At 41.9% G+C, this 14341-nt stretch overlaps 2 protein-coding genes across 14 annotated transcripts in view; one reads left to right on the top strand and one right to left on the bottom strand.

Moving 5' to 3' along the window:
* PKP4 (plakophilin 4) overlaps window positions 1-7771 on the bottom strand; it is a 228450-nt gene extending 220679 nt beyond the window's left edge. For 8 of the 12 annotated variants that reach the window (XM_031651271.1, XM_031651277.1, XM_031651275.1 and 5 more), the window contains exon 1: window positions 7458-7771. The gene's annotated coding sequence lies outside the window, so the exon portion shown is untranslated. Of the gene's footprint in view, window positions 1-6366; window positions 6491-7457 lie in introns of those variants that run through there. The other 4 variants (XM_031651279.1, XM_031651280.1, XM_017946546.3 and 1 more) reach the window with 4 other exon arrangements.
* Window positions 7772-7906: 135 nt separating this feature from the next.
* Window positions 7907-14341, top strand: part of CCDC148 (coiled-coil domain containing 148) — a 278990-nt gene continuing 272555 nt past the window's right edge. Inside the window, exon 1 of one of the 2 annotated variants that reach the window (XM_021923638.1) lies at window positions 7907-7963. In XM_021923638.1, coding sequence (XP_021779330.1) covers window positions 7933-7963 — 31 coding nt within the window. In that variant the 5' untranslated portion in view covers window positions 7907-7932. Of the gene's footprint in view, window positions 8263-14341 lie in introns of both variants that reach the window. The other variant, XM_017946545.1, reaches the window with a different exon arrangement.

The following is a 14341-nucleotide window of genomic DNA, read 5'->3' as shown; positions in this document are numbered from 1 at the left end:
ACATGAGTGTTTACAATTCTCATGAAGATCTGGGAACAACAGACAGTTCTTCAAGGGTTTACTTTGATCATGACATTGACAATTCATTTAATACTGCATACAATAGTAGTATAATTAATGCTTCCCTTTGCAAATAATGTCCTTATTGCATTAGCAAAGGGGAAGAGCTAACCTCAATACTTTTTAAAAATTGTTTTATAGATTTATACATACTAGAGTTCTATAGGGACTTTTTTTCCTCCACAAAGGAAGAGAACAGGGTCTAGAAGAAACTTTCATCACTGAATTTTTAAATTACTTTTTATAGAAGAGCACAAATCCAAGTAAAAAATTATCCTCATGAAATGTGCCACAATTTCTGAACACTGGTAGATTGTCTACATGTAATAATTAGAGTTGAATGAAAAGTACCTATATTCTATGAGATATGGATTAGTGAGTTCCCTATGAACCTAAAGTATTCATACAAAATGTTTTCAGAGGAGCGACTCTGTGTCAGTTGTTTAACTTCTCTGAGGACAAATCAAACCATCTGAGCAAGTAAGAAGTGGGTCATTCTCACTGTAACAAGACTAGTCCCTTCTAATCACCATCCTAAATCCCCTTTCTTGTTTCTATCCAACTTCTAGAAAATGTAGTCTCAATCAGAGGTGAAGTCTCCAGTGTGCACAGGGGACTGGTTGTAGACAAATGAGTCCCAGAAGGCAGGGCTGTGACAAACTGCAGATGTGCAGCTCCACAAAAGCTCACTGCTCAGCTTCTGCCCCGAGGAGCCCCAAGGATCCTCACTCCTGGAGCACTTCACACCACCATCGCACAAGACACGGAGCCACTGACTCAGCCACAAAGGGGTCACAGGTTTGTCTGGCTGTGACACTTATATTTTCAGGAGCTGAGAATTTCAAGTATACAACTTCAATTTTCTCTCCTTATCCCAAAGGGTAAATTGTCATAAATCCTTGGGAAGACAGTACATTCTTGCTGAGGAAAAAATGTAATGGCTTGATGTTCTAAGAGTTGCGAAATGTAAGTACTAGAAGGACTCTAGAGAGCATCTGGACCAGCTCCCTCATTTTATAGACAAGAAAACTAAAGCCCACGAGAGTTAAATGACTTGCTCATGGGACACACACCTGCACAGTGGCAAAGCCAGGACTAGAACTAGAGCCTCTTGATATCTGTTTAACCACTGTCTGTTGATTTACATCATGTATCTTCCAAATCTCCTTCCTCTTTTCTAGCCTTTCTTGATTTGGGAGTCTCCTGCTGATTTCAAATATCCATTTATTTATTTTTTCAACTGTGATCACTTTCAGACAGAAAAGCCAGCTTAAAGAGTTAACTTACAAGCTGCATTTGGGCAAATGGTGTTAAATGATCAACAGTTTCTAATGCTTTATTCATGTACTGACTAGCAAAGACATTTTATAAAATGACTACTACCTGGGGTTACAAATGCAATAATTGTATACATTCTCCTATACTTGTTGGCTAGTAGTGGTTAATGCCTCTCCAAGTATTACCTACCACAAGAAGCTACAACTTCCTTACTTAAAAAGGCCCTTAATTACTGTGCTGGATTCTCTTTCTTACAGACAATGTCCTGCAAACTATCAAGCTCATAATGGTTCTCTTCAGCAGTTTATTTCTTCCCTGAAATATCCTGTTGAAATCCATAATCATTTTGACAAAACCCACACAGAAAGCAAGCTAATAATTTCCCTGGCATTTGGTAAATGCGGCAGAAACCATCATAAAGCACCACAATGTAAAAATAATGATTTAAATGTATTAAGTGCTGGCTCTGAGCCAGCTCCTGTTGTAAGCACTTCTCATGTATTAATTCATTTAATCTCCACAACCACCATACGAAGTGGGTACTTTTATCACTCCATCCTACAGATGAGCAAAACGAGGACCACAGAGTTTATACAATCTGCCAGGTTACACAGCTAGCAAGTTGCAGTGCCAGAACTGGACCCTGACAGTAAGGTTGCTAACCATGACACCTCACTACCTTAATGACACTTCATGAGCCTCACTGAATGTAAAGGTGAAATCTCAAGCACTCTCCCTGGCCAAAACTACCATATGTAATCTTGGACTAGGGTAGAGGTAGCAAGACTTTGAAAACATGTGCTTCATCCCTTACCCTCACTTCCCAAAATGATATCGTTTTAAAACAAAACAAAACAATTAAAAATGAATGTGAAGAAGGTTCGAAGTCTCAAAAGAGAAATTCAACTTCCTTGCTGTCATGATTTGAGGTACAAGAGGGAACAGTATATTCAAGCTTGGAAAAGTTTTTTTTTCTTTCTTTCTTAAGAAAAATTTTTTAAAACCACTGTGAACTTCAGGAATCTTGAGCTAAAATGTAACTTAGATCAATATAATCCAAACTGTATTTTTAAAAGGAGGAAACTATCATCCAAACGTTAAATGGTTTGTCAAGGTAATAAGGTTTAATGGCAGATCTCCTAATTTCTGATTTGGGATACTTTTTACCTCCCTCATGCTTGCAATTAAAACACAGCTTGCAATGGGACAAAACTTCACATACCACCTAGCCAGTGTTTCAAAAGTCTATTTGTAAACCGATTGTGGGTTTCTATGAAAAACTGCATTCCAAGTTTCCGGCCAGGCCCCAAAAGTCTGCATAGTACCCTGATAGCCTCATTTCAAATACACATTTTACCTAACTTTCATATACAGTATCATTTTTGTGTCAAATCCCACACCTGTTTTAAATTCAACCTGGAATACAGGACACCAATGTCTACAGGTTATGCACATGGCCTCAGACCACAAGCAGCTTCCTCTGCCTTGCCAAATTGACAGATGTGGTGATGGCATAGTGTGTGTGTGTTGTGGCGGGGTGGTGGGGGCAGTTTAGGGGCACAGATTAAGGAAGAGCAGTACTAACACCATTGAATATTTGCAACTCACCAAATTTATATTTAGTGGAGAGGAAACTATAGAAGTCAAACATGCCTCGGATGTCAAAGAAAGGTGCTTCCCCTGGCCCCCTTTCTCCCTACCCTACATTGTGAGTTCTGGATTTTGTGAGGACTGTATCATTCTATATCTAGCTACCTGGACTGGCACCCACCCAACCACCAGGCATTATTCCATTCAGGAAAAATGCTTTGCAATCACATGACTTACAATAACTCAGACACTTCTATATTTTAATTTATATATTTAATAGTAATAATATCTCACAATACAATCCCTAACGACATTTTTTCAGCTGCAATGAATCATTATATATGAGTCATAATAAACTATAATGTTATGAAGATTCTGAATAATAAAATGATCAGTGATATAGCCAACATTTATTGGTATATTAAATAAATCTGAATTATGAAAAGGAAAAAACAACAGGTCAGTGATGAAGAAAATGTCTGCAACATTCCTGAGTTTAACTGAAGATCACCATCATGTAACATCCCCAATTTAGTAATGGTAACATAGCACACTAAATTAAGATAATTCCACTGAATTATTAAAGTGACAATGTAAGAAATATTTGAATGTTGTGCAGCTTCTGAACTGAAACCAGCAAGTACGTTCTTGGCAATTCAGGGCCTGATTACCTTACCCTGAAATAACCCTGTTATTTCTTATCACTGAGCATCGAACTGACCTGCTGACTGCTATCATCACTTCCACTGATGTAAGAAAGAAAGCTTACATCCATGTATCTTAAAAGTTTTCCTTCTTTTCTCTATTTGCAGTTGTCTGTAGTACTGTCTGGCTGTGAAACAGTTATTTAATTCTCCAAACATACCTAGTCCACTGGTGTTATGTTTCAGATTCTTCTTCCCCTTTAGTGCAGGATGGGCACTACAGAATCATTTCACACATTGAAGGAGTACTTATCTCCCTATACACTTGAAGGGGTGAAGGCAAACTTCCCAAACTGACGTGCAAGTCCATAGGCATTTATGCCCTAAAATAACCCTATAATAACCTCTATTTTACCTTCCATTTAAGAATGAAGATACGATGTTCATTTTAGAATTAAGCAAGGTAGGGAATTACTGCTCAATTGAAATAGAAAAAAAACACATTCGATTACAGAGCATTCTCGAAATGCCTTAATACTTCAAAAGAGTCAGGTAAGAGGCTAGACTTACCTGATGGTTGGCATCATCCAGGGTATGAATATTATTTAAATTGATCCCTGAGTAACAGCATGGAAATTACTCAGGTCAAAAATTGGCAATAATTGCATCTTTAAAAATTAAAGTGAGTTTCAAATTTTTACATTAAATTTACTTTGCCTATTTACAAGAAAAGGAAGAAAACTGCGATTCTGATTTAAACCTAATACAAATACTCAAGGTCATACAAGTGCTAAAGTTTTTATTAAACTGAATTTGATAGTAGTTTCTTTAAATTCATATTATGTCAGAACTAGTCACAAAATTAGATTTGATTTATTTAGCTTATAAATGCGTTATTGTTGCAATAAAGTATGTAATTTTACTTTCTGGTTGAATACTAGCTGCCCCTAGTTTCTTCTTCCCTTGTTTTCCATCAATACTCTCTGCTCCCTTACCTCCCTCCAAAAACAATACAGGTAAAAATTAAAATAACTGGATACTTCACTTCTCCAACTTAGACTCTTCAGTATAATATATAAGACGCCAGATGCAGCACCCTCTCCTTACATAATAGTAGGGGGTGGGGAGGGAATGTACTTTGGTCAAAATATGATTTCGGTTATTTTCAATTGTGTAGGACCACTAGTTGAAAAACTTCCTCTCTTCAAATATCTGTAACAAATAGAAAGCATTTCTAACCGAAAGGTTACCTTTACCTGAAGCAGGCAAAACTATTTGCACAGCCAATTGTGTGTGTGTGTGTGTGTGAGAGAGAGAGATCCATACATCTGAAGAGGGTTTTCAATTTCTAATGCAGCAGGGAAACTAAATTTGCTTTTACTTCCTCATCTTGACATCAAGTCAAATAAGCACGGGTTAAGCATGGGTTAAACTCTGCTGTAATGTGATATTGTTACATAATAAAAGTTTCCTGTTAGCATTTACAAACACCTCCCAATATCCTCCATAGTGTTACTGGACACAAATTAAACCTCTAAATTAGAAGATTCACTGATTATGCACACAGCTGAAAAACAACGTAGCAACCAAAAGATAAATCTTTCTGAGTGCAAAATATTTTTTTTCTATTTTTTTTTCCTTTCTGTTGAGTCCTTAACTAAAGGCTCCTATTTGATAGTTTTCGATGTCCTTGATCTACACAAAGTAGGTGTTGGAAGAAAGCTGATTGGTCAGACAACTGACTTATTATTTTACTGAATCTGACATAAAATAACCAGGTGCAAAGAGGTTTGTCATAAATGCAACCTTCCAAGCAAATTGTGTCAAATAAAAACACACATACGATGCTTTTCAACAACCGAAAACACTTATTTCAGACATTAGTTGTTCTCGTTTTCATGTTGCTATTTTCCATAACTGTTTTACAGGCACCAAAACGAAGATACTCTCACAGCAATATACTGCATTCAAGAAGACAAGCATTCTTCTAGTTTCTCTTTTAAAATAAAAAGAATCTAAGCTCAATTCTCGCGAACCATTTTCTGTCAAAATTTTGCTCTCCCGTATTAAGGAAAACAAAATTTGACCAAAAATGCATACTGACCATCATTGATTTTACACGTAAATAATTACCGTTCTTTAAAAGTTGTAGGGCAGCATTTTTTTTTTCAGTCAAACTCAGTAACAAAGAACTGAGACCTCCACTAATAAATAACATCTTGAAATATACCTGATTGTGGTGTCCCCGTGTCAGTTCAATGGTAACTGACACGCCCCGAATTTAACTGTACCAGACAGTTCTATCTGTCCCATCGCTGACCAAACAGTGCTTCTCTGTTTCTATTCATTATGTATTATACGAGGTCTAAACACAGCCCAGTATGACGAGGGAAAAAATTACACTTCTTAGGATACCAAAGTGATGCATTCAAGATCTCTCTTGCAGTACATGCCCGTCCATAAGCACTAACAGGCATTTTTTTGATAAAGCTAAAATATGTTGGCCCCAAGCTCATTACTCTAAGAACCTTCAGGTCCCCTGTTCCTGCTGGTTTTCAGAAAACCCTGGTAAAAACCAGGCACTATCCAAACCTTGCACACCAAACTTGCAAACAGCCTTGTGCAATGATCAATAACCTTGGCTACAGAGTCATTGGCCCCAAATTCACGGTCCTGAAGACCAATGAAGCAAAAACCCAGACGAAATGCTAGCTGGAGCCCCAAAGAATTACCGCGCTTCCCCTCTGCCGCATGGAGGGAAGCAATGGGAGAAGAGGAGAGGAATGAGGCTCACCAGCTCCGAAGATGCTCCGGTGACCTCTGGCTGCGCGGCGAGAGCTGGGGAGGGAAGGCGCTAGTGCAGCCGCGGCGGGCTGTGTGGACTCTGCCCCTGGTGCATTCCTCGCATTCCTGCACAATCTGTCGCCAGCCCAGGAGCCAGCAGCGCGCGTCCGCCGCTGTACACACACACCTGACTACCGCTGCGCCCCGAGCGGCCACGGCCGCCGCGGCGCCTCCACTGCCCGCGCTCGCGGTGTGTCGCACTCAGCCAACACGCAGCCAAATCCCGGCCCCGCCGCTCGCTCTCTGGGTGGCGGTCCAGGGGAGAGGGCCGGCAGCCTCAGCAGCCGGTGGGGGGGATACCAGATCCGCCAGGGAGGTGCTGCAGCTCCGCTTCAACTCCTGGCAGGGAGAGGAGGAAGCGGCGGCGCAGGAGGGCAGCGGCGAGGCTCCGGGCTGGGAAGCCGGGAGGGGTGGAGCGTGAGGATCCGCGGCCAGTAGAGAGGGGCGCACTGGGCAGAGGGGGTGGGCAGGACCGGCAAGGAGTGCAGGACTTCGGGGACAAACGCAAGACCGCGCGGGCAGCAGGGGCGTGGGAAGACGGGGAGGGGGCCAAGGTGCAGGATCTGGGGCTGCAACGACAGCCAGCCAGCCCCGAGGGCTGAGGAGGACGGGCGTCCTGTGGTGTCGGGGGCGCAGGGGCCGCGGGGCGGCAGGCAGCGGGGAAGCCGCCGCGAGGGCGTCCAGCAAGGCTCAGCGCGGCGCTCAAGTTCGGGGCTGGGGGCTCCTGATCCACACAGCCCAGCGTAGGCAGAGGTCGTGCGCTGCGCGTACGGGAGACCAGGGAGAGGAATCGCCGGGAAAAGCAAATGGAGGGTGAAACTTGTGCGCCTGCCGGGGGGAGGGGAGCAGCAGGCGAGTGCGGGCAGGAACACGAGGCGGGGCAGGAAAGCCGCGGCGGCCGCCAGGCGCGGGGACCGGGCAGCGGGAGGGAGGCCCCCAGCCTCCGGTGCGCAGGTCCCGGCCCCGGCGCGTGTTCGGGGCGAGGGCCGAGGGTCTCGTGGGCAGGAGTCTCCGCGCCCTCCCGCGAGCCCACACACTTACTTTCCAGCTTAGGCTGCGGCCGTCGTCGCTCCAGGGATCAGGGACATCGGCGCCGAGGGGTCGCCGCTGCGGCACCCGCAAAAATTAAAAAAGTGCCGCGGCCGCGCGGCTGCCCGCCCCTCCCTCCCCCACCCGCCCCCTCCCCCGGAGCGGCTCTCCCACCACCCCCGGCGGCGGCGGTGGCCAACTTGCCCCTCTACCCCTTGCCCATGGTGCCGCCTCCGCGGCCGGCGTCGACGCGGACTCAGCCCCGGAGCCCCCTCTACTGCCCAGAGGCCGCCGCCGCCGCCCGCCCGGCCGCCAGCCCTCCCGCCCGGCCAGCCCCGGGCTCCCGGGAACGTCAGCACGCCGCCGTCCCCGGGCCAGCTCCCGCCACCCCATTGGCGGGAAGGAGAGGGCTGGCCCTCCCCATTGGCCCGGCCCTCATATTGAACGGGCCAATGGGAGCTGCGGTTTCAGGTCGCCATAGAGACCGATGCTGTTCAGCGCAAGAGGGCCTGGAGAAGGTGGGTGTGAGGCTGAAGGTGTCTTAGGTCTCGGGCGGGGGAGGGGGTGGCGGAGAGGACAGGGAGATTCCCCAGCGCTGGCTCTGAAATCTGGGGCAGGTTTTCCTTTGCCTTACTGCCAACCCCAACTGTGCCTGGTAGGGTTTGTCCCTGGTATCAAAGGTAGGAACAGCTGAGCCCTTAGACGTACCCCTGACGGTGAGAGCCCAGGAATGGGCGTTTCACTTTTCCTGCGTTTGGGGAGTCCCTGAGGCTATGCCCTTTGACCTTTGACATGTGTGCAGCTTCTGCTTCTCCAGGTGAGTCTGCACCCCATCCCTTCCATCGCTGCTTCCTCCTGACGTCACTGAGCCACCTAAATCCTACTTACGCTGTTCTCCCCAGCCACTCCCCCTTCCCTGAGGTGGATCTTGCCTCAACGTTTTGGGTCTTCAAACTTACAGCCCTTCTCAAAGAAGACTCAAAGAGGATTTCCTTTGAGGTTATTTTGGTAAGGAAACAAGGTGGCGGATTGTATGATAGATGCCAAAGCGTCAACACATGAGCTAGCCTGTTCCCTGATTCTCAAAGCAAACCTCTAATCTCCCTGTGGGCAGATATTTATTAAACACATCTGTGTGTACATCCTGCACGATGAGCTTGACAGGTGCATGTTCTTTCGCTTGAGAGGTCACAGGCTTGATAAAGATAGAGGAAATAGAAACGGTGCTTCACGCCTTCCGATGATTTCACAAAAGAGTAAGGGAAATGGATTACAGTTGATGGATTTTGTTTTCTATTTTCCAGTATCTCTTTAAATTTGATATGGAAATAACCTGAGGCATGAAATCAGTACACACAAAAATCTTCAGCTTTAATAATGTCTTCTACTTTCATTTAAAATCATTTTGTGCTAGTTTGTCAATACTAATTGTTTTGTCAATATATTTTGTATTTAGATATCACCTTCTTAAAGTGAGATTTCATGAACATATAAGGCTTTAAAACATGATATTGCTCTAGCTTATAGCCACTGATATTCTTACATTCTTTCTTTTGGTGATTTTACTTTTTTTAGACTAATCTCTTTAGTAAGGAGACTATGTTTACATTACTGCCCCTCAAATTGGAGGGACCATATTGTGTGAAAAAGCTGATAGGATTTTGGAAATTACAAATATTTTGTTGAGAGAAACAGATTAATGTGTGTGCAAGCTGCATATGTCTCAGTATTCTGAATTTTAAGTTGGGTGATACACTTTGCTACCGGTTTTTATCTTACTATATTTGAAGATTACAAAGATGTAACCTAAGAAATGTTAATATGGTGCCTTGATTGGAAAAAAAAACCCACTCCACATTTGTAGTAAAAAACAGGTGAACATGTGAATGTTCCCCCTAAATATTTTCAGAATTGGGAAGGGATCTGCAGGGGCCAGGAAGTGCTGTGCCATGGCTGGCCATCATGGAAATAGGCTGTTTTTAACTTCTTCTGGCTTTTTAGTATGTGTTTTTGTTTATAGAATAGAAAAAGTAAACCATAAATTGTTATATAAGACACATGTTCAATGAAAATATACCAATGATTTTGCTTTTTTAAAAAAAATTTGAATAATATCAAATGAATGGAAGATGTGTCTAATGGGAAGAAAAAATGGGTCTTTCCTTTTCTCTTGCCTTAGGCTAGCATAGAAAGAAGAAAAAAAAGCTTATTATTACTCCAATAATCTTTTTTTGTGTGTGTTTTTTCTCTGACTATTTTGATATTGTAAATTTTGTGTTTGTCATAATTAAAATGTTTCTAAAATCCACGATGAATAATGTCCTCTGAAATAAGTTGCCACTCAACATTAATTTTTTTATTTTTGTATTTAGTTGAAAGGTTTCTTTTGAACTTGCTCTTGAGCTACTAAGGATTGCTATATAGTGTTAAAGAATCACTTCATTCCACTCAAAGTTCATGCTATTCAGACTTGGCTGTGTCTTCACTGATTCTCAATTCCTTTCCTCAGCAGGAGGATGATTATCTGGAACTTATCCAAGAACATTATCCAGGCCACTTCCAAACCTGTCCTATGTTTGCTTTCCTCAAGCCCTCACTTTACGTGGTTTTCCTCCACTTCTGCAAATGATCTTGCCTCGTACTCTACTGAAAGATCCACCATGAGGTTCCTCAACTTAACTTTCCTAAAACCCAGTCCTAGTTTTCACACATCTGCACCTCCTTCAGTCATGGCTGAGAAGGGGTGTCCACATTTCTCTTCAAAGCTCATACTCCACTTATGCTCCTAAACATGAGCCATCTTCTCTCTACCAGGATTTTGCTCTATTGATTATAATTTATCTCTTACATGATGTGTTACACCCTCTCCTCCAAAGATTTTTCCTAAGTCTTCCAAACATCTGGCTTTTGGTAAAACCACCTTCCTTCTACCCTACCACCATCTCTATCTACTGGCCTTTCTTTTCACCAAGAAACTGTCTGAAGGGAATTTCTTGAGGTTTCTACTTTGTCGCCAATGTTTTGGCCCTTGAATACAACAGAAATGATTTTGAAGATTGTGCTGTTTCTCCTCAAAATCCTAGCTTATTTTGCCAATTAAGTTCTTTCCTACAAAAATGTCCTTGCCTCCAAGCTGCAATGGCCCAATTCCAGATTTCCAGTAAAGGAATGAAACCATTGTCGCCTACCCTGAGGATCCACAGAAATGCAAATGACCAGCTTGAGAAGAGGATGATTTAAACTGCTAGCCTGGCCACCTTGGGAAAAGTGCTGGGAAGTAGGGGTGGGAAGAGGGCCTGTGCTCAGGCTGACACTGGGGCCCAGGGCAAGGTTAGAATAGTAAGAGGTTTGGTGACTCCACCCTCAAGAACAAAAGTAAACAGCAGAAATTCGAAGAACTTTTCAATTACCAGCTCAGAAAGAAGTCAACCTGAAACTTTTAAGATTATGAAAACTTTGTAACTTTCCAATGTTTATTATTTTTGTATTATCCCATAAAAATTAGTGGTAAATTCCCTAAGAAGCATAGCAGAGGCAGCAAGGAATAGGAGGAAGCAGGAACACTGAGTCTCTTGTCATATCTGGATGTCTATGGAGGAGTGGGGGAGGTAAAGATAAAATCTTCAAAAAGTACACCAATATGATAATTTTGGGGTTTTCTTTTTAAAGAGGAATGTTAAAACAGAGGTGGGTGGCAAAGGAGGGAAAGAGAGTGGTGGAATAAGCGGGTCCTGAGAAGGGTTGCTGGGGCTTAATAATAGTTCTGCTCAGGTGGCTATGGTGGTTTCAGGATTGGCTGAGCCCCACCCCATCCCCATCCTCTGAATATATTATGCAAATCCTCCCATGACTCTGCCTAATAATTACCTGTAAAAACTTTCTGAAAATTTTCTGGCCCTCCCTATTCTTGAGAGGGTGAGTTCTTTCTTACTGTATTGTGGCCCTTGATACTCTGTCCCATGTTGTGGTTATTTTTGTGTGAGCCTTTTCCCCTGACAGATAGGATCCACATCGTGGTCATGACTGTGTCCCTCACTGCCTTAAACTACTGAAACACCTCCCACACTAAGAAAAGCCAATATTTGGTAGTCCTTTGTTTAGTTCTTGGAAGATCTTGACTTTGAATAATAAAAAATTGGAATCAGGATGTTGGGAGAGAATCAGGAAAAGTTGGGATTAGCTGTTCAGTGCGGAAAAATCAGATAAAGTATGATAGAGCAGAATAGAGATTTTGAAACTCAGCTTTGCGAAGCAAGTTAAACAAGGGTTACTTTTTTTTTGGTGTAGGAAACTTCTAGGTTGTTCTGTCTCCTGGAAAACAGTGGGGTCATGAGATTTTAACAACTTCATAAAATCAGAATGGCATCAAACATCTGGTATGTGTAATAGTCATGCTTCCTAGTACGTATATCCACAGCCCTTGAAGGAGGCAGCCCTGCACACCTCATAACAATGCACCTGGCATGGCATCGGCCCCTGTGGAGACCTGACCCATGCAGCCAACCCATTGCCCCCTAACTGGTAATTATGCCAATCAGATTATTTCCCAGGGAATTTGAAATTGAGAGGACAAGTGAACCGGAGAGAGCACTGTCTTGGTCCTGATGTTTTCTGGGTTCCTATTGATGGGACAACAATATGCCTACCCCAAAATGTGCCATTTTGGCATAAGGAATATTTTGAGCTGAAAGCAATTGAGAAATAGCAGATGCAAGAAAAACTCTTTCCCTTCTGCTTTTCTGTCTAAAAGTAGGCCATTACTTTCTATTTGTAAAGTTGTCTCCCTCTCTACTACCAGGAAAGGATCTACTTGGAAATGACTCTTATTACTGGAGAGGACACTTATGCACATAACACACCTTAATAGACAACCCTTACTTATATGTTTCCTAGCACCTTTCCATAACTTCCCCCCTCAACTCTGTTCTCCACAGGAAGCCCCATACCCCCTTTCCTTTGTGTAGCCTCTTCACACTTTATCACTTCTGTTAAGACGATATCGGCCAAAAATTCTAATTGCCTCCTGAGTCACATTTCTTTGTGAAGCTTTTGTGTACATATGTAATTAAATGTTTTTTCTCTTGTCAGTCTGTCTTTTATCAGTTTCATTCTCAGACATTGAACCTAGGAGGATAGAGGAAAAGTGTTTTTCCTTCCTTTCACTATTCTCCTCATAAGGTCATACTTAAATAAACTTCATTTCCTTTTTGTTTTGTGAGATTTTTGTTTCCTGTGATCATCCCTACTCCATTGTTTTCCTTGTTTGCCTTTAGTGAGTCCCTGTTCCTTGCCATCCAAGGCTTCATTTACAAATTATGCAAATATTTTACAATGAAAGAAAACAGGTATTACGACTTGTTGAACTATGAAGAGTAACACCCTAAAGGTTTTTTTTAAATAAACAAATAATAGAAAATGAATTATCTATCTAGAATCAAATTACTGCCAACCTGAGTTAGGCAAAAGAATTTTTTTTAGTGTGGTGTTTCTACCCCCTACTCTCCCATATCAAAGCCCTGTGTTCCTCAGTTCTCTGTTCTCATCCTTTCAAGTTGGAGATAAGAGAAGGACTTTGAGAAAATTAGTGATATAATTTTTTCAGGGTTTCAATTATAGTGATATAATTGTTTTTTCAGAATCATTTTGCCACATCATTGGTATGGGAAGAAAATATTGGAACTTGTATTTCTATTATACATTTTAGGAATCAGGCTGGAAAATAATTTATTAGAGACATCAGTAGTTTTACAATGCAGAAGAAATAGATTCTGATGTTTAAGTTCCAGCAATTTAAAAATTTCTCAGGAGGAAAATCAGATGTCATCCAAAATTGCTACACTATTTTATTTAAAATACTGAATTATCAGCAAAAATTATGAGACCTGCATAAAAACAGGAAAGTATGACTGAAATTCAGGAAAATCATCAGCCATTAGATGCTCTAAGTGGCTTGTTGGATTTAGTATACAACTAATTCAAAACAACTAGTATAAGTATGTTTTAAAACTTAAAGATGAAATGACTCAACAAATATGGACTCTAAATAGAGAAATATAAACTATGAAAAAGAAACAAAAAATTTTAGAGTTGAAAAATATAACAACAATTTAAAAATCTACTGTATGGGTTCCATAGCAAATTTGTGATGGCAGAACAAGGAATCAGTGAACTTGAAGACAGACTAATAGAAAATATCCAACCTAAAGAATAGAAGAAAGACTGAAGAAAAATGAACAAAGCTTTTGGGACTTGTGGGACAGAATCAAAGTATACCAATTTATGCTGGGAGCCCCAGAAGGAAAGGAGGGATGGAAGGGTATAGAAAAAATATTTGAAGAAACAATGTCCTAAAACTTCCCAAATCTGTTTAAAATCTTAATGCACACATCAAAGACACTCAGCAAACACCAAGTAGAATAAACATAAAGAGAGGCACAACTAGATACATCTTAGCCTGCTGAAAGACAAAAACAAGAAAATTTTGAGGCAGCAAGAAAATAACAACTCATTTTACACAAGGGAATCACAGTAAAATTAACAGCTGACCTCTCATTAGAAACAAAAGATACTAGAGGGTGGTAAAAGGATATATTCAAAATGCTGAAAGAAAAAACCTGTCAATCAAGAATTCTATATGTAGCAAAACTGTTCTTCAAAATGAAGGTGACACTTACCATAAGTGGACCTGTGTTGGAAGTGTGCTAATTACTGACAGGTCCCATACAGCCAGCAGCTTTGTGCAAAACTCAAAGTAAAAGAAGGTTGTCAGACAGATGCAGGGCACCTGGCAAGTCACCCATCATCTCCAGTTGGAAAGCAGCTCTTACTCAGTGCTAACACTGGGTCATCAAATGATCACCACAGTAGAGGGCTGTTGTAAAACGCTAGATCTGAAG

Source organism: Papio anubis, chromosome 10, assembly GCF_008728515.1.
Source record: "Papio anubis isolate 15944 chromosome 10, Panubis1.0, whole genome shotgun sequence".
Lineage (NCBI taxonomy): Eukaryota > Metazoa > Chordata > Mammalia > Primates > Cercopithecidae > Papio > Papio anubis.
This window is presented reverse-complemented; position numbering and strand designations above follow the sequence as displayed.